This window comes from Anomalospiza imberbis, chromosome 28 (genome assembly GCF_031753505.1).
Source record: "Anomalospiza imberbis isolate Cuckoo-Finch-1a 21T00152 chromosome 28, ASM3175350v1, whole genome shotgun sequence".
NCBI classification, from domain to species: Eukaryota; Metazoa; Chordata; class Aves; order Passeriformes; family Viduidae; genus Anomalospiza; species Anomalospiza imberbis.
Genome location: NC_089708.1, coordinates 1460197 through 1485440, shown reverse-complemented (window position 1 = coordinate 1485440; position 25244 = coordinate 1460197). Strand labels below are relative to the sequence as shown.

The following is a 25244-nucleotide window of genomic DNA, read 5'->3' as shown; positions in this document are numbered from 1 at the left end:
GAAAATCCCGGGGAAAATCCCAAGAGAACCCCATGAAAATCCCGGGGAAATGCCAAGAACATCCCAGGAGAATCCCATGAAAATCCCGAGGAAAAGCTGGGAACGTCCCAGGAGAACCCCATGAAAATCCCGGGGAAAATCCCAAGAGAACCCCATGAAAATCCCGGGGAAATGCCAAGAACATCCCAGGAGAATCCCATGAAAATCCTGAGGAAAAGCTGGGAACGTCCCAGGAGAACCCCATGAAAATCCCGGGGAAAATCCCCAGGAGAACCCCATGAAAATCCCGGGGAAATGCCAAGAACGTCCCAGGAGAATCCCATGAAAATCCCGAGGAAAAGCTGGGAACATCCCAGGAGAACCCCAGGAAAATCCCGGGGAAAATCCCCAGGAGAACCCCATGAAAATCCCGGGGAAATGCCAAGAACATCCCAGAAGAATCCCATGAAAATCCCGGGGAAATGCCGGGAACGTCCCAGGAGAACCCCATGAAAATCCCAGGAAATGCCAGGAAAATCCGAGGAGAACCCCAGGAAAATCCCGGGAAATGCCGGGAACGTCCCAGGTAAATGCCAGGAACATCTTGGGAAAATCCCCAGGAGAATCCCATGAAAATCTGGGGGAAATGCCGGGAAAATCCCCAGGAAAACCCCAGGAAAATCCCGGGGAAATGCCAGGAACGTCCCAGGAGAACCCCAGGAAAATCCCGGGGAAATGCCGGGAACGTCCCAGGAGAACCCCAGGAAAATCCCGGGGAAATGCTGGGAAAATCCCAAGAGAACCCCAGGAAAATCCCGGGGAAATGCCAGGAAAATCCCAAGAGAACCCCAGGAAAATCCCGGGAAATGCTGGGAAAATCCCAAGAGAACCCCAGGAAAATCCCGGGGAAATGCCAGGAAAATCCCAGGAGAAGCCCATGAAAATCCCGGGGAAATGCCGGGAAAATCCCAGGAGAATCCCATGAAAATCCCGGGGAAATGCCGGGAAAATCCCAGGAGAATCCCATGAAAATCCCGGGGAAATGCCGGGAAAATCCCCAGGAGAACCCCATGAAAATCCCAGGGAAATGCTTGGAACATCCTGGGAAAATCCTGGGAAATTGCCAGGAAAATGCTGGGAAAATCCCCAGGAGAATACCTGGGAGAATCCCAGGAATATCCCAGGAAAATGCCAGGAAAATCCCGGGAAAGACACAAGAAAATGGCAGGAAAATCCTGGGAAAATGCCGGGAAAATCCTGGGAAAATGCCTGGAAAATCCTGGGAAAACCCCAGGAAAATCCCAGGAAATTCCCAAGAAAATGCCGGGAAAATCCCCGGAAAACCCAATTAAAATCCTGGTCTAGAACTGGAAGGAATTTTCCAGGCTGGAAATTCCGGGCAACAGCAAAACTCAGCTTTTTTTCCCCCAATAGAACTGGGAAAACGAGGAAGAAATTCCATTTTTTCCCCCCAGTCCCAGCAAAATCCCTGCCTGGGATGAAGAATTCCTGCAGAAATATGCAGTAGGAAATGTTCCAATTTTAAATTTTTAAACCGAATCCCCAAAATTTCCCATTTTTTACCCTTTTAAATCCTCAACATTTCCAATTTTCACATTTTAATCCCCAAAACTTCCATTTTTCTCAGGTCCTTTAATCCCCAAAATTTCCTATTTTTTTCACATTTTAATCCCCAAAATTTCCAATTTTTCATGTTTTAATCCCCAAAATTTCCCAATTTTCTCAGGTGCTTTAATCCCCAAAATTTCCCAATTTTTCACATTTTAATCCCCAAAATTCCCCAATTTTCACGTTTTAATCCCCAAAATTTCCAAATTAAGCTGAAATTTGGGAGAACTCAGAGATTTCCATTGATCCCACCAGGATTTCTCTGGATTAAATCCCAGGAACGTCTGGAGTCAGCGAGGAAATGAGACCCAAAAATCAAAGTATTTTCTCCACCTGGGTGCTTTTAAGGGAAAATCAGAGATTTTTCCACTCGTGACCAGCAGGGTCTGCCTGACTGAGGGAAAACATGGGAAAATCATGGGAATTCATGGAAAAATCATGGCAAAAAGAAAAAAAAAAATCCATGGAAAACCATTGAAAAACCATGGAAAAAAGAAAAAAAATCCATGGAAAACCATGGAATCCGCAGAAAATCCATGGAAAACCATGTAAATCCATGGAAAATCCATAGAAAAGCAAGGAAAAACCATGGAAAACCATAGAAAAACCATGGAAATCCATGGAAAAATCCATGGAAAATCCATGGAAAAGCAAGGAAATCCACGGAAAAGCATGGAAATCCATGGAAAAACCACAGAAAAGCATGGAAATCCATGGAAAACCATGGAATCCGCAGAAAATCCATGGAAAACCATGTAAATCCATGGAAAATCCATGGGAAATCATGGAAAAGCATGGCAAATCCATGGGAAAAAGACAGAAAACCATGGAAATCCATGGAAAAGCATGGGAAATCCATGGAAAATCCATGGAAAATCCATGGAAAAGCATGGAAATCCATGGAAAAACATGGAAATCCATAGAAAAGCATGGAAATCCATGGAAAAACCATAGGAAAACCATGGGCAAACCATGGAAAAACATGGGAAATCCATGGAAAAGCATGGAATCCACAGAAAATCCATGGAAAAGCATGGAAAACCATGGAAAAGCATGGGAAATCCATGGAAAAGCATGGAAAATCCATGGAAAAGCATGGAAAATCCATGGAAAAACCATGGAAAAGCATAGAAATCCATGGAAAAGCATGGAAATCCATGGAAAAACCATGGAAATCCAAGGAAAAGCATAGAAATCCATGGAAAAATCCATGGAAAATCATGGGAAATCCATGGAAAAGCATGGAAATCCATGGAAAAACAGTGGAAAAGCATGGAAATCCATTGAAAAGCATGGAAAATCCATGGAAAACCATGAAAATCCACAGAAAAGCATGGAAATCCATGGAAAAATCCATAGAAAAGCATGGAAATCCACGGAAAATCCATGGAAAAGCATGGAAATCCATGGAAAAGCATGGAAATCCATGGAAAACCATGAAAATCCAAGGAAAAGCATGGAAATCCACGGAAAAATCCATGGAAAAGCATGGAAATCCACAGAAAAGCATGGAAAAGCATGGAAATCCACAGAAAAGCATGGAAAATCCATGGAAAACCATGAAAATCCACGGAAAAGCATGGAAATCCATGCAAAAATCCATGGAACAGCATGGAAATCCATGGAAAAGCATAGAAATGCATGGAAAAATCGTGGAAAAGCATGGAAATGCATGAAAATCCATTGAAAAGCATGGAAAATCCAAGGAAAACCATGAAAATCCACAGAAAAGCATGGAAATCCACGGAAAAATCCATGGAAAAGCATGGAAATCCACGGAAAAGCATGTAAATCCATGGGAAAATCGTGGAAAAGCGTGGAAATCCATGGAAAAACTGTGGAAAAGCATGGGAATGCATGGAAAAGCATGGAAATCCATGGAAAATCATGGAAAATCGTGGAAAAGCATGGAAATCCATGGAAAAGCATGGAAATCCATTGAAAAGCATGGAAATCCATGGAAAAAACCGTGGAAAAGCATGGAAATGCATGGAAAATCCATTGAAAAGCACGGAAATCCATGGAAAAACCGTGGAAAAGCATGGAAATCCATGGAAATCCATTGAAAAGCATGGAAATCCATGGAAAAACCGTGGAAAAGCATGGAAATGCATGGAAATCCATTGAAAAGCATGGAATCCATGGAAAAGTATGGAAATTCATGGAAAAATCATGGAAAAGCATGGAAAATGCATGAAAAGCATGGAAATCCATGGAAAAACCATGGAAATGCATGGAAAAGCATGGAAATCCATGGAAAATCATGGAAAATCGTGGAAAAGCATGGAAATCCATGGAAAAGCATGGAAATCCATTGAAAAGCATGGAAATCCATGGAAAAACCGTGGAAAAGCATGGAAATGCATGGAAATCCATTGAAAAGCATGGAAATCCATGGAAAAGCATGGAAATTCATGGAAAAATCGTGGAAAAGCATGGAAATCCATGGAAATCCCCTGATCCTCCCTGAACAATCCCTCCTGGTTTTTCCCCTGCCATCCCAGCCAACCGCTCCAGGAGATGGAAAGGTCGGAAGGCGCCGATGAAACCCGGACGCCCTGGAGGCTGCCGCTCTCCGCATCCCACCCCAGACAGGGATGAGAGCCAACAGCCAACCCCGCCAACACAAACCCCCTCCCCAGCAGCTCCCCGACGGCGAAATTCCCAAAAAAATCCCCGGAGGAGGCAGGACGCGACGAGAGGAACGGGAAAACCGGCGACTCGCGGCGCTGCGGAAGGCGCCAGCGCTCACCTGGTTAATTTCGTTCGTTAGCTGGGACAGGATCGTCACTCCGATGATGCAGTGCTCCACGCTGTCCTGGGGAGGCAAAGTTTGGAAAAATTCCTTTGGTTTTTTTTTTTTTTTTTTTGTCTTTTCCTCGGAAAAAATCTTGGCGAGAAAAGCTTAATGGTGATTAAAAAAAAAACAAACAAAAAAAACCAAAAAAAAAACCAGGGAGATTTTGGGAGGTGGATTTGAGGCAGTGAATGCAGGAAGGTGAAAGAAATATCAGGAATATCCACGGGGTGGAAAAGATGGAGCCTAAAGGCTGGAGCATCCAGGAACAAATCCCTGCTCCTGAAAAAAAATCCCTGATCCCAGGAACAATTCCCTGCTCCCTGAAAAAATTCCCTGCTCCTGGAAACAAATCCCCGATCCCAGAAATAATTCCCTGCTCCCAGAAACAATTCCCTGCTCCCAGAAACAAATCCCTGCTCCCAGAAACAAACCCCTGGCTCCCAGAAAAAATTCCCTGCTCCTGAAACAATTCCCTGCTCCTGGAAAAAAATCCCTGCTCCTGAAACAAATCCTGGCTTCCAGAAACACTTCCCTGCTCCTGGAAAAAATTCCCCGTTCCTGAAAAAAATCCCTGCTCCTGAAACAAATCCCTGATCCTAGAAAGAAATTCCTGATCCCAGAAATAAATCCCTGATCCCAGAAACAATTCCCTGATCCCTGGAACAAATCCCTGATCCCAGGAACAATTCCCTGATCCCAGAAAAAATTCCCTGCTCCTGAAACAATTCCCTGCTTCCAAAATCAAATCCCTGCTTCTGGAAAAAATTCCCTGCTCCTGAAACAAATCCTGGCTTCCAGAAACAATCCCCTGCTCCCAGAAATAATTCCCTGCTCCTGAAACAATTCCCCGCTCCCTGAATTTTCAAGGGGCCAAATATTAAATGGGAATTCCCCTTGGTGGAAAGGGAAAACAAAGTAAAAAATTCCTTGATTTTCTACCCATCCACGGGGTGGATTTGAGATTGGAAAAGATGGAGCCTAAATGTTGGAACATCCAGGAACAATTCCCTGCTCCTGAAACAAATCCCTGCTCCTGGAAAAAAATCCTTGATTCCAGAAACAAATCCCTGATTCTAGAAACAAATCCCTAATCCCAGAAACAATTCCCTGCTCCCAGAAATAATTCCCTGCTCCCAGGAATAACTCCCTGCTCCCTGAAAAAATTCCCTGCTCCTGAAACAATTCCCTGCTTCCAAAATCAAATCCCTGCTTCTGGAAAAAAATTCCCTGCCCCTGAAACAAATCCCTGATCCCAGAAAGAAATTCCTGCTCACAGGAACAAATCCCTGCTCCTGAAACAAATCCCTGCTCCTGCTCCTGGAAAAAAAATCCTTGATTCCAGAAACAAATCCCTGATTCTAGAAACAAATCCCTAATCCCAGAAACAATTCCCTGCTCCCAGGAATAATTCCCTGCTCCCTGAAAAAATTCCCTGCTCCTGAAACAATTCCCTGCTTCCAAAATCAAATCCCTGCTTCTGGAAAAAAATTCCCTGCTCCTAAAACAAATCCCTGCCCCTGAAACAAATCCCTGATCCTGAAACAAATCCCTGCTCCCAGGAACAATTCCCTGATCCCAGAAACAAATCCCTGATCCCAGAAACAAATCCCTGATCCTAGAAATAATTCCCTGCTCCTAAAACAAATCCCTGATCCCAGAAACAAATCCCTGATCCTGAAACAAATCCCTGATCCCAGGAACAATTCCCTGCTCCTGAAACAAATCCCTGATCCCAGGAACAAATCCCTGATCCTAGAAACAATTCCCTGATCCCAGGAACAATTCCCTGCTCCTGAAACAATTCCCCGCTCCCTGAATTTTCAAGGGGCCAAATATTAAATGGGAATTCCCCTGGATGGAAAGGGAAAACAAAGCAAGAAATGCAGGGAATTCTGAGGAGGGGAGCTGACCTGCAGGAAGCAGCTGGGAGCATCCAGGGACAATTCCCTGAATTTTACGGAGCTGTTTTCCCCCAGAAAACTGCACGAGGGAAGAGCCCCAACTCCCACGGGCCACCTGCCAACTCCTGGATTTGGTGGATTTTGTTGGGTTTTACTGGATTTGGCTGGATTTGGGTGAATTTGGGTGGATTTGGTGAATTTGGGGTGGATTTGGGGTGGATTTGTGTGGATTTTGCTGGATTTGGGTGGATTTTGTTGCGTTTTACTGGATTTGGCTGGATTTGGGTGGATTTTACTGGATTTTCAGGATTTTGCTGGATTTTGGTGGATTTTGTTGGGTTTACTGGATTTGGGTGGATTTGGGTGGATTTTACTGGATTTTCAAGATTTTGCTGGATTTTGTTGGGTTTTACTGGATTTGAGTGGATTTTGTTGGGTTTTACTGGATTTGGCTGGATTTGGGTGATTTTGGGTGGATTTGGGTGGACTTTGCTGGATTTTGGGTGGATTTTACTGGATTTTGCTGGATTTGGCTGGATTTTGCTGGATTTTTACTGGATTTTTTTGTGGCTTTTGGGTGGATTTTGCTGGATTTGGCTGGATTTTTCTGGATTTGCTGGATTTTTTGTGGCTTTTGGGTGGATTTTGCTGGATTTTGGCTGGATTTGGCTGGATTTTGCAGGGTTTGGCTGGATTTTGGGCGGATTTTGCTGGATTTGGCGGGTGGATTTGGGGTGGATTTGGGTGGATTTTTCTGGATTTGGGTGAATTTGGGTGGATTTCAGGTGGATTTTGCTGGATTTGGGGTGGATTTGGGTGGATTTTTTCTGGATTTGGGTGAATTTGGGTGGATTTCAGGTGGATTTTGCTGGATTTGGGGTGGATTTTGGGCGGATTTTGCTGGATTTGGGGTGGATTTTGCTGGATTGGGGTGGATTTTTCTGGATTTTTCTGGATTTTGGCGTCTCCCGGGCCCTGCGGGGACGGCTGCTGACCTGCAGGAAGCGGGTGACGTCGTTGATGACGTTCCTGAAGACGTACTCGTCCTTCTGGCAGTCGAACCAGCCCAGCTTGGTGATCCGGGCGTAGAGCTGGATCAGCGCCTGCGTCACGAACGTCGCCAGCTTCGGCCTCGTGGCCAGGTAGTTCAGCACATAATTCCCTGGAAAACAGGGAGAAGATGGAGCTGGAGGCAAAAGCCGGCCGGGGGGACGGCCCCGGGGAAAGGGAGCCCCGGGGAGGGCGCTGCGAGCGGGGCAGGGTGGAGGAAATGCTGGGAGTAAGAGAGAAACATCGGGGTTTTGTTTGGGAATTTGAGACGCTGGAAAACGGGGGGGTTCAGCCCTGGAACACACTTGGAAAAGGGCTGGATTTAGACTGGAATAAACCTGGGAAAGGGCTGGATTTAGTCCTGGGAAAGGACTGGGTTTAGTCCTGGAATAAACCTGGATTTAGTCTGATTTAGCCCTGGGAAAGGGCTGGGTTTAGTCCTGGAATAAACCAGGAAAGGGCTGGATTTAGTCCTGGGAAAGGGCTGGGTTTAGTCTTGGGAAAGGGCTGGATTTAGTCCTGGGAAAGGGCTGGGTTTAGTCTTGGAATAAACCGGGGAAAGGGCTGGATTTAGTCTAGATTTAAACCTGGGAAAGGGCTGGGGTTAGTCTTGGGAAAAGGCTGGATTTAGTCCTGGGAAAGGGCTGGGGTTAGTCTTGGAATAAACTGGGGAAAGACCTGGATTTAGTCTAGATTTAAACCTGGGAAAGGGCTGGATTTAGTCTGGATTTAGCCCTGGGAAAGGGCTGGATTTAGTCTGGATTTAGCCTGGGAAAGGGCTGGATTTAGTCTGGATTTAAACCTGGGAAAGGGCTGGATTTAGTCTGGATTTAGCCCTGGGAAAAGGCTGGATTTAGTCTGGATTTAGCCATGGGAAAGGTCTAGATTTAGTCCCCCGGCCCCAAAACATCGCTAATTTATCCCAAAAAAATCCCTTCTATCCCAAAAAACTCCCTTTTTCCCCCCAGAATTTCCTTTAATCCCAACAAATTCTGGATATTCAACCTAGAACTCCACTGAAGCCACCGCATCCCTCAGAGACCTTTGGAGCATCCCACGGGGTTCAGGGCACCTTCCCCCGGAATTGCCAGGAAAACCCCAAGAAATCCCAGGAAATATCCCAGAAAAACCCCAAGAAATCCCAGGAAAATCCCAGAAAAACCCCAAGAAATCCCAGGAAATCCCAGGAAAACCCCAAGAAATCCCGGGAAAATCCCAAGAAATCCCAGGAAAACCCAGAAAAATCCCAGAAAATCCCCGGAAAATCCCAAGAAATGTCAGGAAAATCCCAGGAAATCCTAGAAAAATCCCAGGAAATCCCAGGAAAATCCCAAGAATTCTCAGGAATATCCAAGAAATCGCAGGAAAACCCCAGAATCACAAGAGGATCCCAAGAAATTCCAAGAAACTCCAGGAAAATCTCAAGAAATCCCTGGAAAACCACAGGAAAACCTCAGGAAATCCCTGGAAAACCAGGAATATCCCAGGAAACTCAGGAAACCCCAGGAAATCCCAGGAAAACCCCAGGAAATCCCCGGAAACCTCAGGAATATCCTAAGAAACCCAGGAAAATCCCAGGAAACCCTGGGAAATCCATGGAAAATCCCAAGAAAATCCCAAGAAATCTCAGGAATATCCCAGGAAAATCCCAGAAAATCCCAGAAAACCCCTGGAAATCCCAGGAGAACCCCAAAAAATCCCAAGAAACCCCAGGGATATCCCAAGAAAATCCCAAGAAACCCCAGGAAATCCCAAGAAACCCCAGGAAAATCCCAAGAAACCCCAGGAAATCCCAAGAAACCCCAGGAAAATCCCAAGAAACCCCAGGAAAATCCCAAGAAACCCCAGGAAAATCCCAAGAAAATCCCCAGGAAAAACCCCAGGAAATCCCAGGAAAATCCTAAGAAACCCCAGGAAAATCCCAGGAAAATGCCAAGAAATCCAGGAAATCCGGGAAAATCCCAGGAAAATGCCAAGAAATCCCAGGAAATCCCGGGAAAATCCCAAGAAATCCCAGGAATATCCCAAGAAATCCCTGGAAAGCCTCAGGAAATCCCAGGAAATCCCAAGAAACCCCAGGAAATCCAGGAAAAACCCCAGGAAATCCCAGGAAAACCCCAGGAAACCCCAGGAAATCCATGGAAAATCCCAGGAAACCCCAGGAAATCCATGGAAAACCCCAGGAAACCCCAGGAAATCCCAGGAAAACCCCAGGAAACCCCAGGAAATCCATGGAAAAATCCCAGGAAACCCCAGGAAATCCATGGAAAATCCCAGGAAACCCCAGGAAATCCATGGCAAATCCCAGGAAAACCCCAGGAAATCCCAGGAAAATCCCCGGAGGGCCCGGCACTCACGGATGTCGACGCGCTGCTCCAGGGGCAGGGCGTTGGTGCTGCGCGACACCAGCTTGGTCAGGCAGGTGGCGGCCAGCAGCTGCGAGTAGGAGGACTGGAAAACGGGAAAAAGAGAGCGGGAAATTGGGAAAAATGGGAGAGAAACATGGGAAAAATGGGAAAAACCATGGGAAATGGGAAAAAAACAGCGGGGGGAAAACGGGAAAAAACAGTGGGAAATTGGCAGAAAATGGGAGAAAACCATGGGAAAAACGGGAAAAAACCATGGGAAAATGGGAAAAAAACAGTGGGAAAATGGGAAAAAACAGTGGGAAAAGTGGGAAAAATGGGAAAAACCACAGGAAAATGGGAAAAAACAGTGGGAAATTGGGAAAAAAAATGGGAAAAAACAAGGGAAAAATGGGAAAAGCAGTGGGGGGAAAACGGGAAAAACAGTGGGAAAATGGGAAAAAACAGTGGGAAATTGGCAGAAAATGGGAGAAAACCATGGGAAAAGGGGAAAAACCATGGGAAAATAGGAAAAAAACAGTGGGAAAATGGGAAAAAACAGTGGGGAAAATGGGAAAAAAACAGTGGGAAATTGGGAAAAATGGGAAAAAACATGGAAAAATGCGAAAAACCATGGGAAAACGGGGAAAAAAACAGTGGGAAAATGGGAAAAATGGAAAAAACCACGGGGAAAAATGGGAAAAAAACATGGGAAAATGGGAAAAAAACAATGGGAAATTGGGGAAAAATGGCAGAGAAACATGGGGAAAATGGGAAAAACAGTGGGAAAATGGGAAGAAAAACAGTGGGAAAATGGGAAAAAACCATGGGAAAATGGGAAAAAAACATGGGAAAATGGGAAAAAATGGGAAAAAAACAAGGGAAAAAATGGGAAAAAAACAGTGGGAAATTGGGAAAAATGGGAAAGAAACATGGGAAAAAATGGGAAAAAACCATGGGAAAATGGGAAAAAACAGTGGGAAATTGGCAGAAAATTGGAGGAAAACCATGGGAAAAGGGGAAAAAAAAGTGGGAAATTGGGAAACATGGGGAAAAACCATGGGAAAAAATGGGAAAAAAACCATGGGAAAATGGGAAAAAACAGTGGGAAAATGGGAAAAAAAACATGGGAAAAATGGGGGGAAAACCACGGGGAAAACGGGAAAAACAGTGGGAAAATGGGAAAAAACAGTGGGAAATTGGCAGAAAATGGGAGAAAACCATGGGAAAAGGGGAAGAAACCATGGGAAAATAGGAAAAAAACAGTGGGGAAATTGGGAAAAATGGGAAAAAAACAAGGGAAAAACGGGGAAAAAACATGGGAAATGGGAAAAAACAATGGGAAATGGGAAAAAACCATGGGAAAATGGGAAAAAACAGTGGGAAAATGGGAAAAAGTGGGAAATTGGGAAAAAACAAGGGAAAAAACGGGAAAAAACAGTGGGAAATTGGGAAAAATGGGAAAGAAACATGGGAAAAAATGGGAAAAAACCATGGGAAAATGGGAAAAAACAGTGGGAAAAATGGGAAAAAATGGGAAAAAAAACGGGAAAACGGGAAAAAAACAGTGGGAAACTGGGAAACATGGGGAAAAAACCATGGGAAAAATGGGAAAAACCACGGGAAAATGGGAAAAAACAGTGGGAAAATGGGAAAAAACAGTGGGAAAATGGGAAAAACCATGGATGGGAAAATGGGAAAAACAGTGGGAAAATGGGAAAAAACAGTGGGAAAATGGGAAAAAAACAGTGGGAAAATGGGAAAAACCATGGGAAAATGGGAAAAAACAGTGGGAAATTGGGAAAAAATGGGAGAAAATCCATGGAAAAGGGGGAAAAAAGGTGGGGAAAGCAGGAAAAAAAAAATGGGAAATTGGGAAAAAATGAGAGAGAAAATGGGAAAAGGGGAGAAAACAGTGGGAAAATGGGAAAAAAAAACACGTGGGAAATGGAGAAAAAATGGGAAAAAAACATGGGAAAATGGGAAAAACCATGAGAAATTGGGAAAAAAACAGTGGGAAATTGGGAAAAAAACAGTGGGAAAATGGGGAAAAATGGGAAATTGGGAAAAATGGGAAATGTTTGGAATGTGGAATTCCAGGATTTTGGGATGTGGAACTCCAGGATTTTGGGGAATGTGGAATTCCAGGATTCTGGGAAATTTTGGGATCTGGAATTCCAGGATTTTGGGGAATTTTGGGATGGGGAATTCCAGGATTTTGGGGGATTTTGGGATGGGGAATTCCAGGATTTTGGGGAATTTTGCGATGGGGAATTCCAAGGTTTTTTGGACGTGGAATTCCATGATTTTAGGAATTATTGGGAATTTTTAGGGAATGTCTGGGATGTAGAATTCCAGGATTTTGGGATGCGGAAATCCAGGATTTTAGGGAATGTCTGGGATGTGGAATTCCAGGATTTTGGGATGCGGAAATCCAGGATTTTAGGGAATTTCTGGGATGTGGAATTCCAGGATTTTGGGGAATTTTGGGATATGGAATTCCATGACCTTGGGGAATTTTTGAGGAATTCTGGGATGTAGAATTCTAAGTTTTTGGGGAATGTTTGGGATGTGGAATTCCAGGATTTTGGGAATTTTGGGATGTGGAACTCCAGGATTTTGGGGAATTTTGGGATATGGAATTCCAACGTTTTGGGGGATGTCTGTGGAATTTTTGAGGGTTTCTGGGATGCAGAATTCCAGGATTTTGGGAAATGTTTGGAATGTAGAATTCCAGGATTTTGGGATGTGGAATTCCCTGATTTTAGGGAATTATTGGGAATTTTTTGGGAATGTCTGAGATGTAGAATTCCAGGATTTTGGGGAATTTTGGGATGTGGAATTCCAGGATTTTGGGGAATTTCTGGGATATGGAATTCGAGGATTCTGGGAAATTTTGGGATGTAGAAGTCCAAGATTTTGGGGAATTTTGGGGAATGTCAGGGATGTGGAATTCCAGGATTCTGGGGATTTGGGAATGTGGAATTCCAAGATTTTGGGGAATTTCTGGGATGTGGAATTCCATGACCTTGGGGAATTTTGGGGAATGTTTGGATTAGGAATTCCAGGATTCTGGGGAATTTCTGGGATGTGGAATTCCAGGATTTTGGGGATTTGGGGATGTGGAACTCCAGGATTTTGGGGAATGAGGAATTTCTGGAGAATTTCTGGGATATGGAATTCCAGGATTCTGGGGAATTTTTGGGGAATGTTTGGGATGTGGAATTCCAGGATTTTGGGGATTTGGGGATGTGGAATTCCATTTCTTTGGAGAATTTTTGGGAATGTTTTGGGATGCACTCACGCTGCCTCTCTCCAGCAGCAGCTGGCACGTGGAGCTGTTTAACCCCATCAGGGCACAGAATTCCAGGATTTTGGGGAATTTTTGGGGAATTTTTGGCAATTTTTTGGGGAATTTCTGGGATGAGAAATCCCATAATTTTGGGGAATATTTTTTGGGAATTCTGAGCAATGTTTTGGGAATGTTTTGGGCTGCCCTCACACTGACCCTCTCCAGCAGCCCCTGGCACCTGGGGCTGTTGGGGAACCCCACCAGCGCATGGAATTCCAGGATTTTGGGGAATTTTTTGGAATTTTTTGGGCAATTTCTGGGATGAGGGATTCCATGACCTTTGGGAATGTTTGGGATGTGGAATTCCACGATTTTGGGGGAATTTCTGGGAATTCTGGGCAATGTTTTGGGAATGTTTGGGAACATTTACTCACGCTGCCCCTCTCCAGCAGCCCCAGGCACCTGGAGCTGTTTAACCCCACCAGCACAGGGAATTCCAGGATTTTGGGGAATTTTTGGAGATTTTTTGGGGGAATTTCTAGGATGTGGAATTCCATTATTTTGGGCCTAGGATGCAACATTTGGCGATTATTTTTGGAATTCTAGGCAATGTTTTGGGAATGTTTACTCACGCTGCCCCTCTCCAGCAGCAGCTGGCACTTGGGGCTGCTGGTGAACCCCACCAGCACGGGGAATTCCCGGATTTTGGGGAATTTTTGGGAATTTTTTTGGAATGTTTTGGGAATGTTTTGGGAAGGTTTACTCACGCTGCCCCTCTCCAGCAGCAGCTGGCACTTGCTCAGGCACTCGGGGCTGTTGGTGAACTCCACCAGCGCCTTCTCGGCCTGCAGGCGCGTGCCCGTGTCCGTGGTCTCATAGAGCTGCTTGCACAGGTTCTCCAGCTGGGCCAGGCTCTGCGGCAGCAAACACAGGGGAAAACGTGGAAAACCGGGAATAATGGGGAGAAACGGGTGAGAAACGGGACAAACGGGGGAGAGAAACGGGGAGAAAACATGGAATAATGGGGGAGAAACGGGGAGAAACGGGGAGAAATGGGGAGAAACATGGAATAACGGGGAGAAACGGGGGAGAAATGGGGAGAAACATGGAATAACGGGGAGAATCGGGGGAGAAATGGGGAAAAACGGGGAGAAACATGGAATAACGGGGAGAAACAGGGACAAATGGGGAGAAACGGGGGAGAAAAGGGGGGGAAATGTGGAAAAATGGGGAGAAACAGGGGGAAAACAGGTAGAAACATGGAATAATGGGGAGAAACGGGGGAAAACATGGAATAATGGGGAGAAACGGGGGAGAAACGGGGGAGAAATGGGGGAAAAACGGGGAGAAACGTGGAATAACAGGGAGAAACAGGGACAAATGGGGAGAAACGGGGGAGAAAGGGGGGGGAAATGTGGAAAAAATGGGGGAGAAACGGGGAAAACAGGTAGAAACATGGAATAATGGGGAGAAACGGGGGAAAACATGGAATAATGGGGAGAAACGGGGAGAAACGGGGGAGAAACGTGGAAAAACAGGGAAAACGGGGGGAAAATGGGGGGAGAACGGGGAAAATCGGGGGAAACGGGGGAGAAACGGGAAAACATGGAATAATGGGGAGAAACAGGGAGAAACATGGAACAATGGGGAGAAATGGGGGGAAAACGGAAAAATGTGGAATAAATGGAAGAAAAAGGGGGGAAAACGGGGAAAAACATGGAATAATGGGGAGAAATGAGGGAGAAACGGGTAAAAACAGAGAGAAACATGGAATAATGGGGAGAAATGGGGGAGAAACGAGGGAGAAGAACAGGGGGAAAACATGGAAAAACGGGGAGAAACAGGAAGAAATGGGGAAAAACGGGGAGAAACGGGGGAGAAACGGGGAGAAGCGGGGGAGAAACGTGGAGAAACGGGGGAGAAACGGGGGAGAAACGGGGGAGAAACGGGGAAAAACATGGAATAATGGGGAGAAATGGGGGAGAAACAGGGAAAACATGGAATAACGGGGAGAAACGCGGGGGAAAACGGCGAGAAACAGGGAAAACCAGGGAGAAACAGGGAGAAACAGGGAAAAACTGGAAAAACGGGGAGAAACGGGGAGAAACATGGAATAACGGGGAGAAATGGGGAAAAACGGGGGAGAAATGGGGGAAAAACGGAGAAACATGGAATAACAGGGAAAAACGGGGGAGAAACGGGGGAAAAACGGAGAAACATGGAATAACAGGGAAAAACGGGGGAGAAACGGGGAAAAACAGGGAATAATGGGGAGAAATGGGGAGAAACGGGGGAAACAGGGAAAAACATGGAATAATGGGGAGAAATGAGGAAAAACGGGGAGAAACGGGGAGAAACATGGAATAAGGGGGAGAAACTGGGGAAAATGGGGAAGAATGGGGAAAAATGGGGGGGAAATGTGGGAGAAAACGGGGGAAAACAGGGAGAAACGTGGAATAACGGGGAGAAACAGGGGAGAAATGGGGAAAAACATGGAATAATGGGGAGAAATGGGGGAGAAATGGGGAAAACATGGAATAACGGGGAGAAACGGGGAGAAACGGAGAAACATGGAACAATGGGGAGAAACGGGGGGAAAACGGAAAAAATGGGGGATAAATGGGAGAAATGTGGGAAAACAGGGGAAAAACATGGAATAATGGGGAGAAATGTGGGAGAAATGGGGGTACAAACAGAGAGAAACATGGAATAATGGGGAGAAACGGCGGAGAGAGAACGGGGAAAAACATGGAATAATGGGGAGAAACAGAGAGAAATGGGGAAAAAACTGGGAAAAACGGGGAGAAACATGGAATAATGGGGAGAAACTGGGGAAAATGGGGAAGAATGGGGAAAAATGGGGGGAAACATGGGAGAAATGGGGGAAAACAGGGAGAAACGTGGAAAAACGGGGGAGGAAACGGGGAGAAACGGGGAAAAACATGGAATAATGGGGAGAAATGGGGAGAAACGGGGAAAACATGGAATAACGGGGAGAAACAGGGAGAAACATGGAACAATGGGGAGAAACGGGGGGAAAACGGAAAAAATGGGGGATAAATGGGAGAAATGTGGGGAAAAACAGGAAAAACATGGAATAACGGGGAGAAATGGGGGAGAAACGGGGGTACAAACAGAGAGAAACATGGAATAATGGGGAGAAATGGGAAGAAACATGGAATAACGGGAGAAACGGCGGAGAAACGGGGAAAGAAACATGGAATAATGGGGAGAAGAAACAGGGAAAAAACATGGAATAATGGGGAGAAACAGGAAGAAATGGGGAAAAACGGGGAAGAAACGGGGGAGAAACGGGGAGAAACAGGGGAGAAACGTGGAAAAACGGGGGAGAAAACAGGGAAAACATGGAATAACGGGGAGAAACGGGGGAGAAACGGGGAAAAAACATGGAATAATGGGGAGAAATGGGGGAGAAACATGGAATAAGGGGGAGAAACTGGGGAAAATGGGGAAGAATGGGGAAAAATGGGGGGAAATGTGGGAGAAGAACGGGGGAAAACAGGGAGAAACGGTGGAATAACGGGGAGAAACGGGGGAGAAATGGGGAAAAACACGGGGAGAAACGGGGGAGAAATGGGGAAAAACATGGAATAATGGGGAGAAATGGGGGAGAAATGGGGAAAACATGGAATAACGGGGAGAAACGGGGAGAAACGGAGAAACATGGAACAATGGGGAGAAACGGGGGGAAAACGGAAAAATGGGGGATAAATGAGAGAAATGTGGGAAAACAGGGAAAAACATGGAATAATGGGGAGAAATGGGGGAGAAACGGGGGTACAAACAGAGAGAAACATGGAATAATGGGGAGAAACGGGGGAGAAACGGGGAAAAACATGGAATAATGGGGGAGAAACAGGGAGAAATGGGGGAAAACTGGGAAAAACGGGGAGAAACATGGAATAATGGGGAGAAACGGGGGAGAAACGGGGAAAAAACATGGAATAATGGGGAGAAATGGGGAGAAATGAGGAAAAACGGGGAGAAACATGGAATAATGGGGAGAAACTGGGGAAAATGGGGAAGAATGGGGAAAAATGGGGGGAAACGTGGGAGAAACGGGGGGAAAACAGGGAGAAACGTGGAATAACAGGGAGAAACGGGGGAGAAACGGGGAAAAACATGGAATAATGGGGAGAAAATGGGGAGAAATGGGGAAAACATGGAATAACGGGGAGAAACGGGGAGAAACATGGAACAATGGGGAGAAACAGGGGGAAAACGGAAAAATGGGGGATAAATGGGAGAAATGTGGGAAAACAGGGAAAAACATGGAATAACGGGGAGAAATGAGGGAGAAACAGGGGTAAAAACAGAGAGAAACAAGGAATAATGGGGAGAAACGGGAAGAAACATGGAATAACGGGGAGAAACGGCGGAGAAACGGGGGTACAAACAGAGAGAAACATGGAATAACAGGGAGAAGAACGGCGGAGAAACGGGGAAAAAACATGGAATAATGGGGAGAAACAGAGAGAAATGGGGAAAAAACTAGGAAAAACGGGGAGAAACATGGAATAATGGGGAGAAACTGGGGAAAATGGGGAAGAATGGGGAAAAAATGGGGGAAACGTGGGAGAAATGGGGGGAAAACAGAGAGAAACGTGGAATAACGGGGAGAAACGGGGGAGAAATGGGGAAAAACAGGGAATAATGGGGAGAAATGGGGGAGAAACTGGGAAAACATGGAATAACGGGGAGAAACGGGGAGAAACATGGAACAATGGGGAGAAACAGGGGAAAACGGAAAAATGGGGGATAAATGGGAGAAATGTGGGGAAAACAGGGAAAAACATGGAATAATGGGGAGAAATGGGGGAGAAACGGGGGTAAAAACAGAGAGAAACATGGAATAATGGGGAGAGAACGGGAAGAAACATGGAATAACGGGGGAGAAAACGGCGGAAGAAACGGGGAAAAACATGGAATAATGGGGGAGAAACAGGAAGAAATGGGGGAAAAAACTGGGAAAAAACAGGGATAAACAGGGAATAACGGGGAAAAATGGGGAAAAACATGGAATAATGGGGAGAAATGGGGGAGAAATGGGGGTAAAAACAGAGAGAAACATGGAATAATGGGGAGAAACAGGGAAAAAACATGGAATAATGGGGAGAAACAGGGAGAAATGGGGAAAAACTGGGAAAAACGGGGAGAAACATGGAATAATGGGGAGAAACTGGGGAAAATGGGGAAGAATGGGGAAAAATGGGGGGAAACGTGGGAGAAACGGGGGAAAACAGGGAGAAACGTGGAATAACTGGGAGAAACGGGGGAGAAACGGGGAAAAAACATGGAATAATGGGGAGAAATGGGGAGAAACAGGGAAAACATGGAATAACGGGGAGAAACAGGGGGAAAATGGGAGAGAATGGGGAAAAAACAGGGAGAAACAGGGAGAAACATGGAACAATGGGGAGAAACGGGGGGAAAACGGAAAAAATGGGGGATAAATGGGAGAAATGTGGGAAAACAGGGAAAAACATGGAATAACGGGGAGAAATGAGGGAGAAACAGGGGTAAAAACAGAGAGAAACAAGGAATAATGGGGGAGAAACGGGAAGAAACATGGAATAACGGGGAGAAACGGCGGAGAAACGGGGGTACAAACAGAGAGAAACATGGAATAACAGGGAGAAACGGCGGAGAGAAACGGGGAAAAACATGGAATAATGGGGGAGAAACAGAGAGAAATGGGGAAAAACTAGGAAAAACGGGGAGAGAAACATGGAATAATGGGGAGAAACTGGGGGAAAATGGGGAAGAATGGGGAAAAATGGGGGAAACGTGGGAGAAATGGGGGAAAACAGAGAGAAACGTGGAATAACGGGGAGAAACGGGGGAGAAATGGGGAAAAACAGGGAATAATGGGAGAAATGGGGGAGAAACTGGGAAAACATGGAATAACGGGGAGAAACGGGGAGAAACATGGAACAATGGGGAGAAACAGGGGGAAAACGGAAAAATGGGGGATAAATGGGAGAAATGTGGGAAAACAGGGAAAAACATGGAATAATGGGGAGAAATGGGGGAGAAACGGGGGTTAAAAACAGAGAGAAACATGGAATAATGGGGAGAAACGGAAGAAACATGGAATAACGGGGGAAGAAACGGCGGAGAAACGGGGAAAAAACATGGAATAATGGGGAGAAACAGGAAGAAATGGGGAGAAAAACTGGGAAAAACAGGGATAAACAGGGAATAACGGGGAAAAAATGGGGAAAAACATGGAATAATGGGGAGAAATGGGGGAGAAATGGGGGTAAAAACAGAGAGAAACATGGAATAATGGGGAGAAACAGGGAAAAACATGGAATAATGGGGAGAGAACAGGGAGAAATGGGGAAAAACTGGGAAAAACGGGGAGAAACATGGAATAATGGGGAGAAACTGGGGAAAATGGGGAAGAATGGGGAAAAATGGGGGGAAACGTGGGAGAAACGGGGGAAAACAGGGAGAAACGTGGAATAACTGGGAGAAACGGGGGAGAAACGGGGAAAAACATGGAATAATGGGGAGAAATGGGGGAGAAACAGGGAAAACATGGAATAACGGGGAGAAACAGGGGGAAAATGGGAGAGAATGGGGAAAAACAGGGAGAAACAGGGAGAAACATGGAACAATGGGGAGAAACGGGGGGAAAACGGAAAAATGGGGGATAAATGGGAGAAATGTGGGAAAACAGGGAAAAAACATGGAATAACGGGGAGAAATGAGGGAGAAACAGGGGTAAAAACAGAGAGAAACAAGGAATAATGGGGAGAAACGGGAAGAAACATGGAATAACGGGGAGAAACGGCGGAGAAACGGGCAAAAAACATGGAATAATGGGGAGAAACAGGAAGAAATGGGGGAAAAAACTGGGAAAAACGGGGAGAAACATGGAATAATGGGGAGAAACTGGGGAAAATGGGGAAGAATGGGGAAAAATGGGGGAAACGTGGGAGAAATGGGGGAAAACAGAGAGAAACGTGGAATAACGGGGAGAAACGGGGGAGAAATGGGGGAAAAACATGGAATAATGGGGAGAAACGGGGGGAAAATGGGAGAGAATGGGGAAAAACGGGGAGACGGGGGAGAAACAGGGAAAACATGGAATAACGGGGAGAAACAGGGAGAAAGAGGGGGGGAAAGGGAGAAAAACAGAGAAAAACAGAGAGAAACATGGAATAATGGGGAAAAACGGGGAGAAATGGGGGGGGAAATGAGGGGGAAAATTGGGGGAAATGGGGAAATACACGGGGGGAAATGGGGGAAAACCAGGGAAAAATGGGGAAAAAAAGAGGAAAAATGGGATTCGGGGACAGCGGGGACTGCAGGGACTGCAGGGAGCTCTGGTTTGTGCTCGCGCTCCTGGGACTCACCAGGAATTCCCTTTTTCCTTTGCCTTTTTCCCTTTCCCTTCGCCTTTTTCCCTTTCCCTTTTTCCCTTTTTTCTTTTCCTTTTTCCCTTTTCCTTTTTCCCTTTCCCTCTTTTCCTTTTTCCCTTTCCCCTTTTTTCTTTTCCTTTTTCCCTTTTTCCTTTCCCTTTTCCTTTTTCCCTTTCTCTTTTTCCCTTTTTTCTTTTCCTTTTTCCCTTTTCCTTTTTCCCTTTCCCTCTTTTCCTTTTTCCCCTTTCCCTTTTCCTTTTTCCTCTCCCTTTTCCTTTTTCCCTTTTCCTTTCCCTTTTTTCTTTTCCTTTTTCCCTTTCCCTTTTTTCTTTTCCTTTTTCCCTTTTTTCTTTTCCTTTTTCCATTTTTCTTTTCCTTTTTCCCTTTTCCTTTTTCCCTTTTTCCCTTTTCCTTTTTCCCTTTCCCTCTTTTCCTTTTTCCCTTTCCCCTTTTTTCTTTTCCTTTTTCCCTTTTTCCTTTCCCTTTTCCTTTTTCCCTTTCCCTTTTCCCTTTTTTCTTTCCTTTTTCCCTTTTCCCCTTTTCCTTTTTCCCTTTTCCCTTTTTTCTTTTCCTTTTTCCCTTTTCCTTTCCCTTTTTTCTTTGCCTTTTTCCCTTTCCCTTTTCCCTTTTTCCTTTTTTCTTTGCCTTTTTCCCTTTCCCTTTTTCCCTTTTCCCTTTTTTCTTTTCCTTTTTCCCTTTTCCCTCTTTTCCCCTTTCCCTTTCCCTTTCCCCTTTTTTCTTTTCCTTTTCCCCTTTTTTCTTTTCCTTTTTCCCTTTCCTTTTCCCCTTTTTTCTTTTCCCTTTTCCCTTTCCCTTTTCCCCTTTCCCTTTTTTCTTTTCCTTTTACTTTTCCCTTTCTCCTTTTTCCCATTTTTCTTTGCCCTTTTCCCTTTCCCTTTTTTCTTTTCCTTTCTCCCTTTTTTTTTTTTCCTTCCCTTCTCCCCATTTCTAGGAATTCCCAGGAATTTTCAGGAATTCTCATGAATTCTGCAGGGATTTTCAGGAATTTTGCAGGAATTTGACAAGAATTTCAAGGGAATTTAACAGGAATTTGACAGGAGTTTTGCAGGGATTTTATGGGAATTTTACAGGAATTTTGCAGGAATTTTAGAGGAATTCTACAGGAATGTCACAGGAATTTTAGAAGAACTTTAGAGAAATTTTACAGGAGTTTTACAGGAATTTTAGAGACATTTCACAGGACAGGAATTTTGCGGAATTTTAGAAGAATTTTAAAGGAATTTTAGAGGAATTTTGCAGGAATTTTACAGGTATTTTAGAGGGATTTCACAGGAATTTCGCAAGAATTTTTCAGGAATTTTAGAGGAATTTTATAAGAATTATACAGGAATTTTAGAGGAATTTTACACAAATTTTAGAGGAATTTTATGGGAATTTTCAGGAATTTACAGGATTTTTTCAGGAATTTACAGGATTTTTTCAGGAATTTTCAGGAATTCTGCAGGAATTTTAAAGAATTCTCAGGGATCTACAGAAACCTTGCAGAAAATTTGAGGAATTCTACAGAATTCTCCAGGAATTCTGGATTTCACAGGAATTCTGCAGGAATTTTCAGGATTTTTGCAGGAATTTTTGCAGAAATTTTATAAGAATTTTGGAGGACTTTTCAGGAATTCTGCAGGAATTTACATTATTTTTAGGAATTCTGCAGGAATTTATATCATTTTCAGGAATTCTGCAGGAATTTACTTTAATCTTCAGGAATTCTGCAGGAATTCCCAGGAATTTTGCAAGAAATGACAGGAATTTTTTCAGGAATTTAGAGAAATTTTGCAGGATTTTTTTTTCAGGAATTTTGAGGGATTCTGCAGGAATTTTCAGGATTTTTTTCAGGGATTCTCAGGAATTCACAAGAATTTCATAGGAATTTTCAGGAATTCTCCAGGATTTTTTCAGGAATTTTCAGGAATTCTGCAGGAATTTTCAGGGATTTTCCAGGAATTCTCAGGGATTTTGCAGGGTTTTTTCAGGAATTTACAGGAATTTTACATGATTTCACAGGAATTTACAGGAATTTTCAGGAATTCCGCTGGAATTTTTAGGAATTTTGAAGAATTCTGCAGGAATTCACAGGAATTTTCAGGAATTCTCAAGAATTTTCAGGAATTTTGCAGGAATTTCCCAGGAATTCTGCAGGAATTCTGCAGGAATTCTGCAGGAATTTTCAGTTTTCAGGAATTCACAGGAATTTTCAGGAATTCTCCAGAATTTTCCAGGAATTCTGCAGGAATTCTCAAGAATTTTGAGGAATTCTGCAGGAATGTTCAGGAATTTTTGAGGAATTCTGCAGCAATTTTCAGGAATTCCCAAGAATTCCCAGGAATTTTGCAGGATTTCACAGAATTTTTCAGGAATTTTGAGGAATGCTGCAGAAATTCTCCAGAGATTCATAGGAATTCTCAGGAATCCTGCAGGAATTTTCAGGAATTTTCCAGGAATCCTGCAGGATTTCACAGGAATTCTCAGGAATTTTCAGGAATTCCACAGGAATTTTCAGGAATTCTGCAGGAATTTTCAGGAATTTCCAAGAATTCACAGGAATTTTCATTAATTCTGCAGGAACATTCCAGGAATTCTCACGAATTTTCCAGTATTTTCAAGGAATTCTGCAGGAAGTCTGCAGGGATTTTCAGTTTTCAGGAATTCACAGGAATTTTGCAGGATTTCACAGAATTTTTCAGGAATTTTGAAGAATACTGCAGGAATTTTCAGGAATTTTCCAGAGATTCATAGGAATTCTCAGGAATCCTGCAGGAATTTTCCAGGAATTCTGCAGGAATTTTCAGTAATTCCCAAGAATTCACAGGAATTTTCATGAATTCTGCAGGATTTTTCCAGGATTTTCAAGGAATTCTTCAGGGATTTTCAGTTTTCAGGAATTTTCCAGGAATTCTCAGGAATTCTACAGGAATTTGCAGGATTTTTCCAGGAATTCTGCAGGAATTTTCAGGAATTCTACAGGAATTTTTTGGAATTTTCATGAATTCTGCAAGAATTTTCAGGAATTTTCCAGAGATTCATAGGAATTCTCAGGAATCCTGCAGGAATTTTCAGGAATTCACAAGAATTTTCCAGGTTTTTTTCAGGAATTCTGCAGGATTTCACAGGAATTTTCGGGAATTCTGCAGAAATTCACAAGAATTTTCAGGAATTTTCAGGAATTCCCAAGAATTCACAGGAATTTTCCAGGAATTCTGCAGGAATTCTGCAGGAATTTTCAGGAATTTCCACAATTTCAGGAGTTTTTATCCATAATTTCCACAAAATTCCCTCATTCTGGGAGGTTTTATCCAGAATTTCCACAAATTTTCCACAATTTCAGGAGTTTTCATCCATAATTTCCTAAAAAAATTCCAAAATTTGGGGAGTTTTTGTCCATAATTTATACAAAATTCCCTCTTTTTAGGAAATTTTATCCAGAATTTCCATCAAATTTCCATAATTCCAGGAGGTTTTATCCATAATCTCCATAATTTTGGGAGATTTTATCCAGAATTCCCATCAAATTTCCGTAATTCCCTAAAAATTCCATGATTTTGGGAGCTTTTATTAATAATTTGTACAAAATTCCCCCAATTTCAGGCATTTTTATCCATAATTTCCAGAAAAATTCCATCATTTGGGAGTTTTTATCCAGAATTTCCTAAAAATTCCATAATTTTGGGGAGTTTTTATCCAGAATTTCCTAAAAATTCCATAATCTGGGGAGTTTTTATCCAGAATTTCCTAAAAATTCCATAATTTGGGGAGTTTTTATCCAGAATTTCCAAAAAAAATCCATAATTTTGGGAGTTTTCGTCCATAATTTCCATAATTTGGGGAGTTTTTATCCAGAATTTCCTAAAAATTCCATAGTTTGGGGAGTTTTTATCCAGAATTTCCAAAAAAAATCCATAATTTTGGGAGTTTTCGTCCATAATTTCCATAATTTGGGGAGTTTTTATCCAGAATTTCCTAAAAATTCCATAATTTGGGGAGTTTTTATCCAGAATTTGTACAAAATTTCCATAATTTTGGGAGTTTTCGTCCATAATTTTCATAATTTTGGAAGTTTTCATCCATAATTTCCATAATTTTGGGAGTTTTCACCCATGATTTCCATAATTTTGGGAATTTTCATCCATTTTCCCAAATTTCCACCTCCAGGACATCCTGCTCCCTCTCTCCCTATCCCAAATTTCCTTCCAGCCAACAAAAACCATGGGGAAAAAATCCATTTTTCAGCATTCCAAGATTTTCCAAATCCAAGGAAAAAAGGAATTTTCATTTTCCCGGCCAGGAAATTCCCAAAGAATTCCATCCCGCTTCAGGAACAGGAATGAAAAAACGGGGAAAAAAAAGGGAAAAATCTGCTTGCAAAAGGGGAAAAAATGGGATTTATCTCCTCCCTCTGCTCCAAGGGGGAAAAAGAAGGTGGAAAATCCCAAAATCTTCATCCCAAGAAGGTGCAAAAAACAGCTCCGAGCACAGAATTCCCAGCAAAACCCGGAGGGGTCGCGCGCAATTCCCAGAATTTTGGAATTTTCGGGATGAGAACCAGGGAGAATCCCAAAAAAATTGGATTTGGGCTTCACCAAACGAGGAAAAATCCATTAAAAAATGTTTTGGGGTTTCACCAATCCAGGAAAAATTCCTTAAAATTGGATTTGGGCTTCATCACTCCAGGGAAAATCCAGGGAAAATCCCAAAAAATTGGATTTGGGCTTCATTATTCCAGGGAAAATCCAGGGAAAATAAAAAAAATTGGATTTGGTCTTCACCAAATGAGGAAAAATCCCAAAAATTTGGATTTGGGCTTCATCAAAGGAGGAAATAATCCTTTAAAACTGGATTTGG

General features: G+C 43.7%; 1 protein-coding gene across 2 annotated transcripts in view; it reads right to left on the bottom strand.

The window, feature by feature from the left end:
- Positions 1-25244, bottom strand: part of XPO7 (exportin 7) — an 81591-nt gene that overhangs the window by 50555 nt on the left and 5792 nt on the right. The window contains exons 2-5 of one of the 2 annotated variants that reach the window (XM_068174579.1): positions 13764-13910; positions 9717-9810; positions 7305-7471; positions 4361-4426 (exon numbers count right to left, since the gene is read on the bottom strand). In XM_068174579.1, the coding sequence (XP_068030680.1) occupies positions 4361-4426; positions 7305-7471; positions 9717-9810; positions 13764-13910 (474 nt within the window). Of the gene's footprint in view, positions 1-4360; positions 4427-7304; positions 7472-9716; positions 9811-13008; positions 13072-13763; positions 13911-25244 lie in introns of those variants that run through there. The other variant, XM_068174578.1, reaches the window with a different exon arrangement.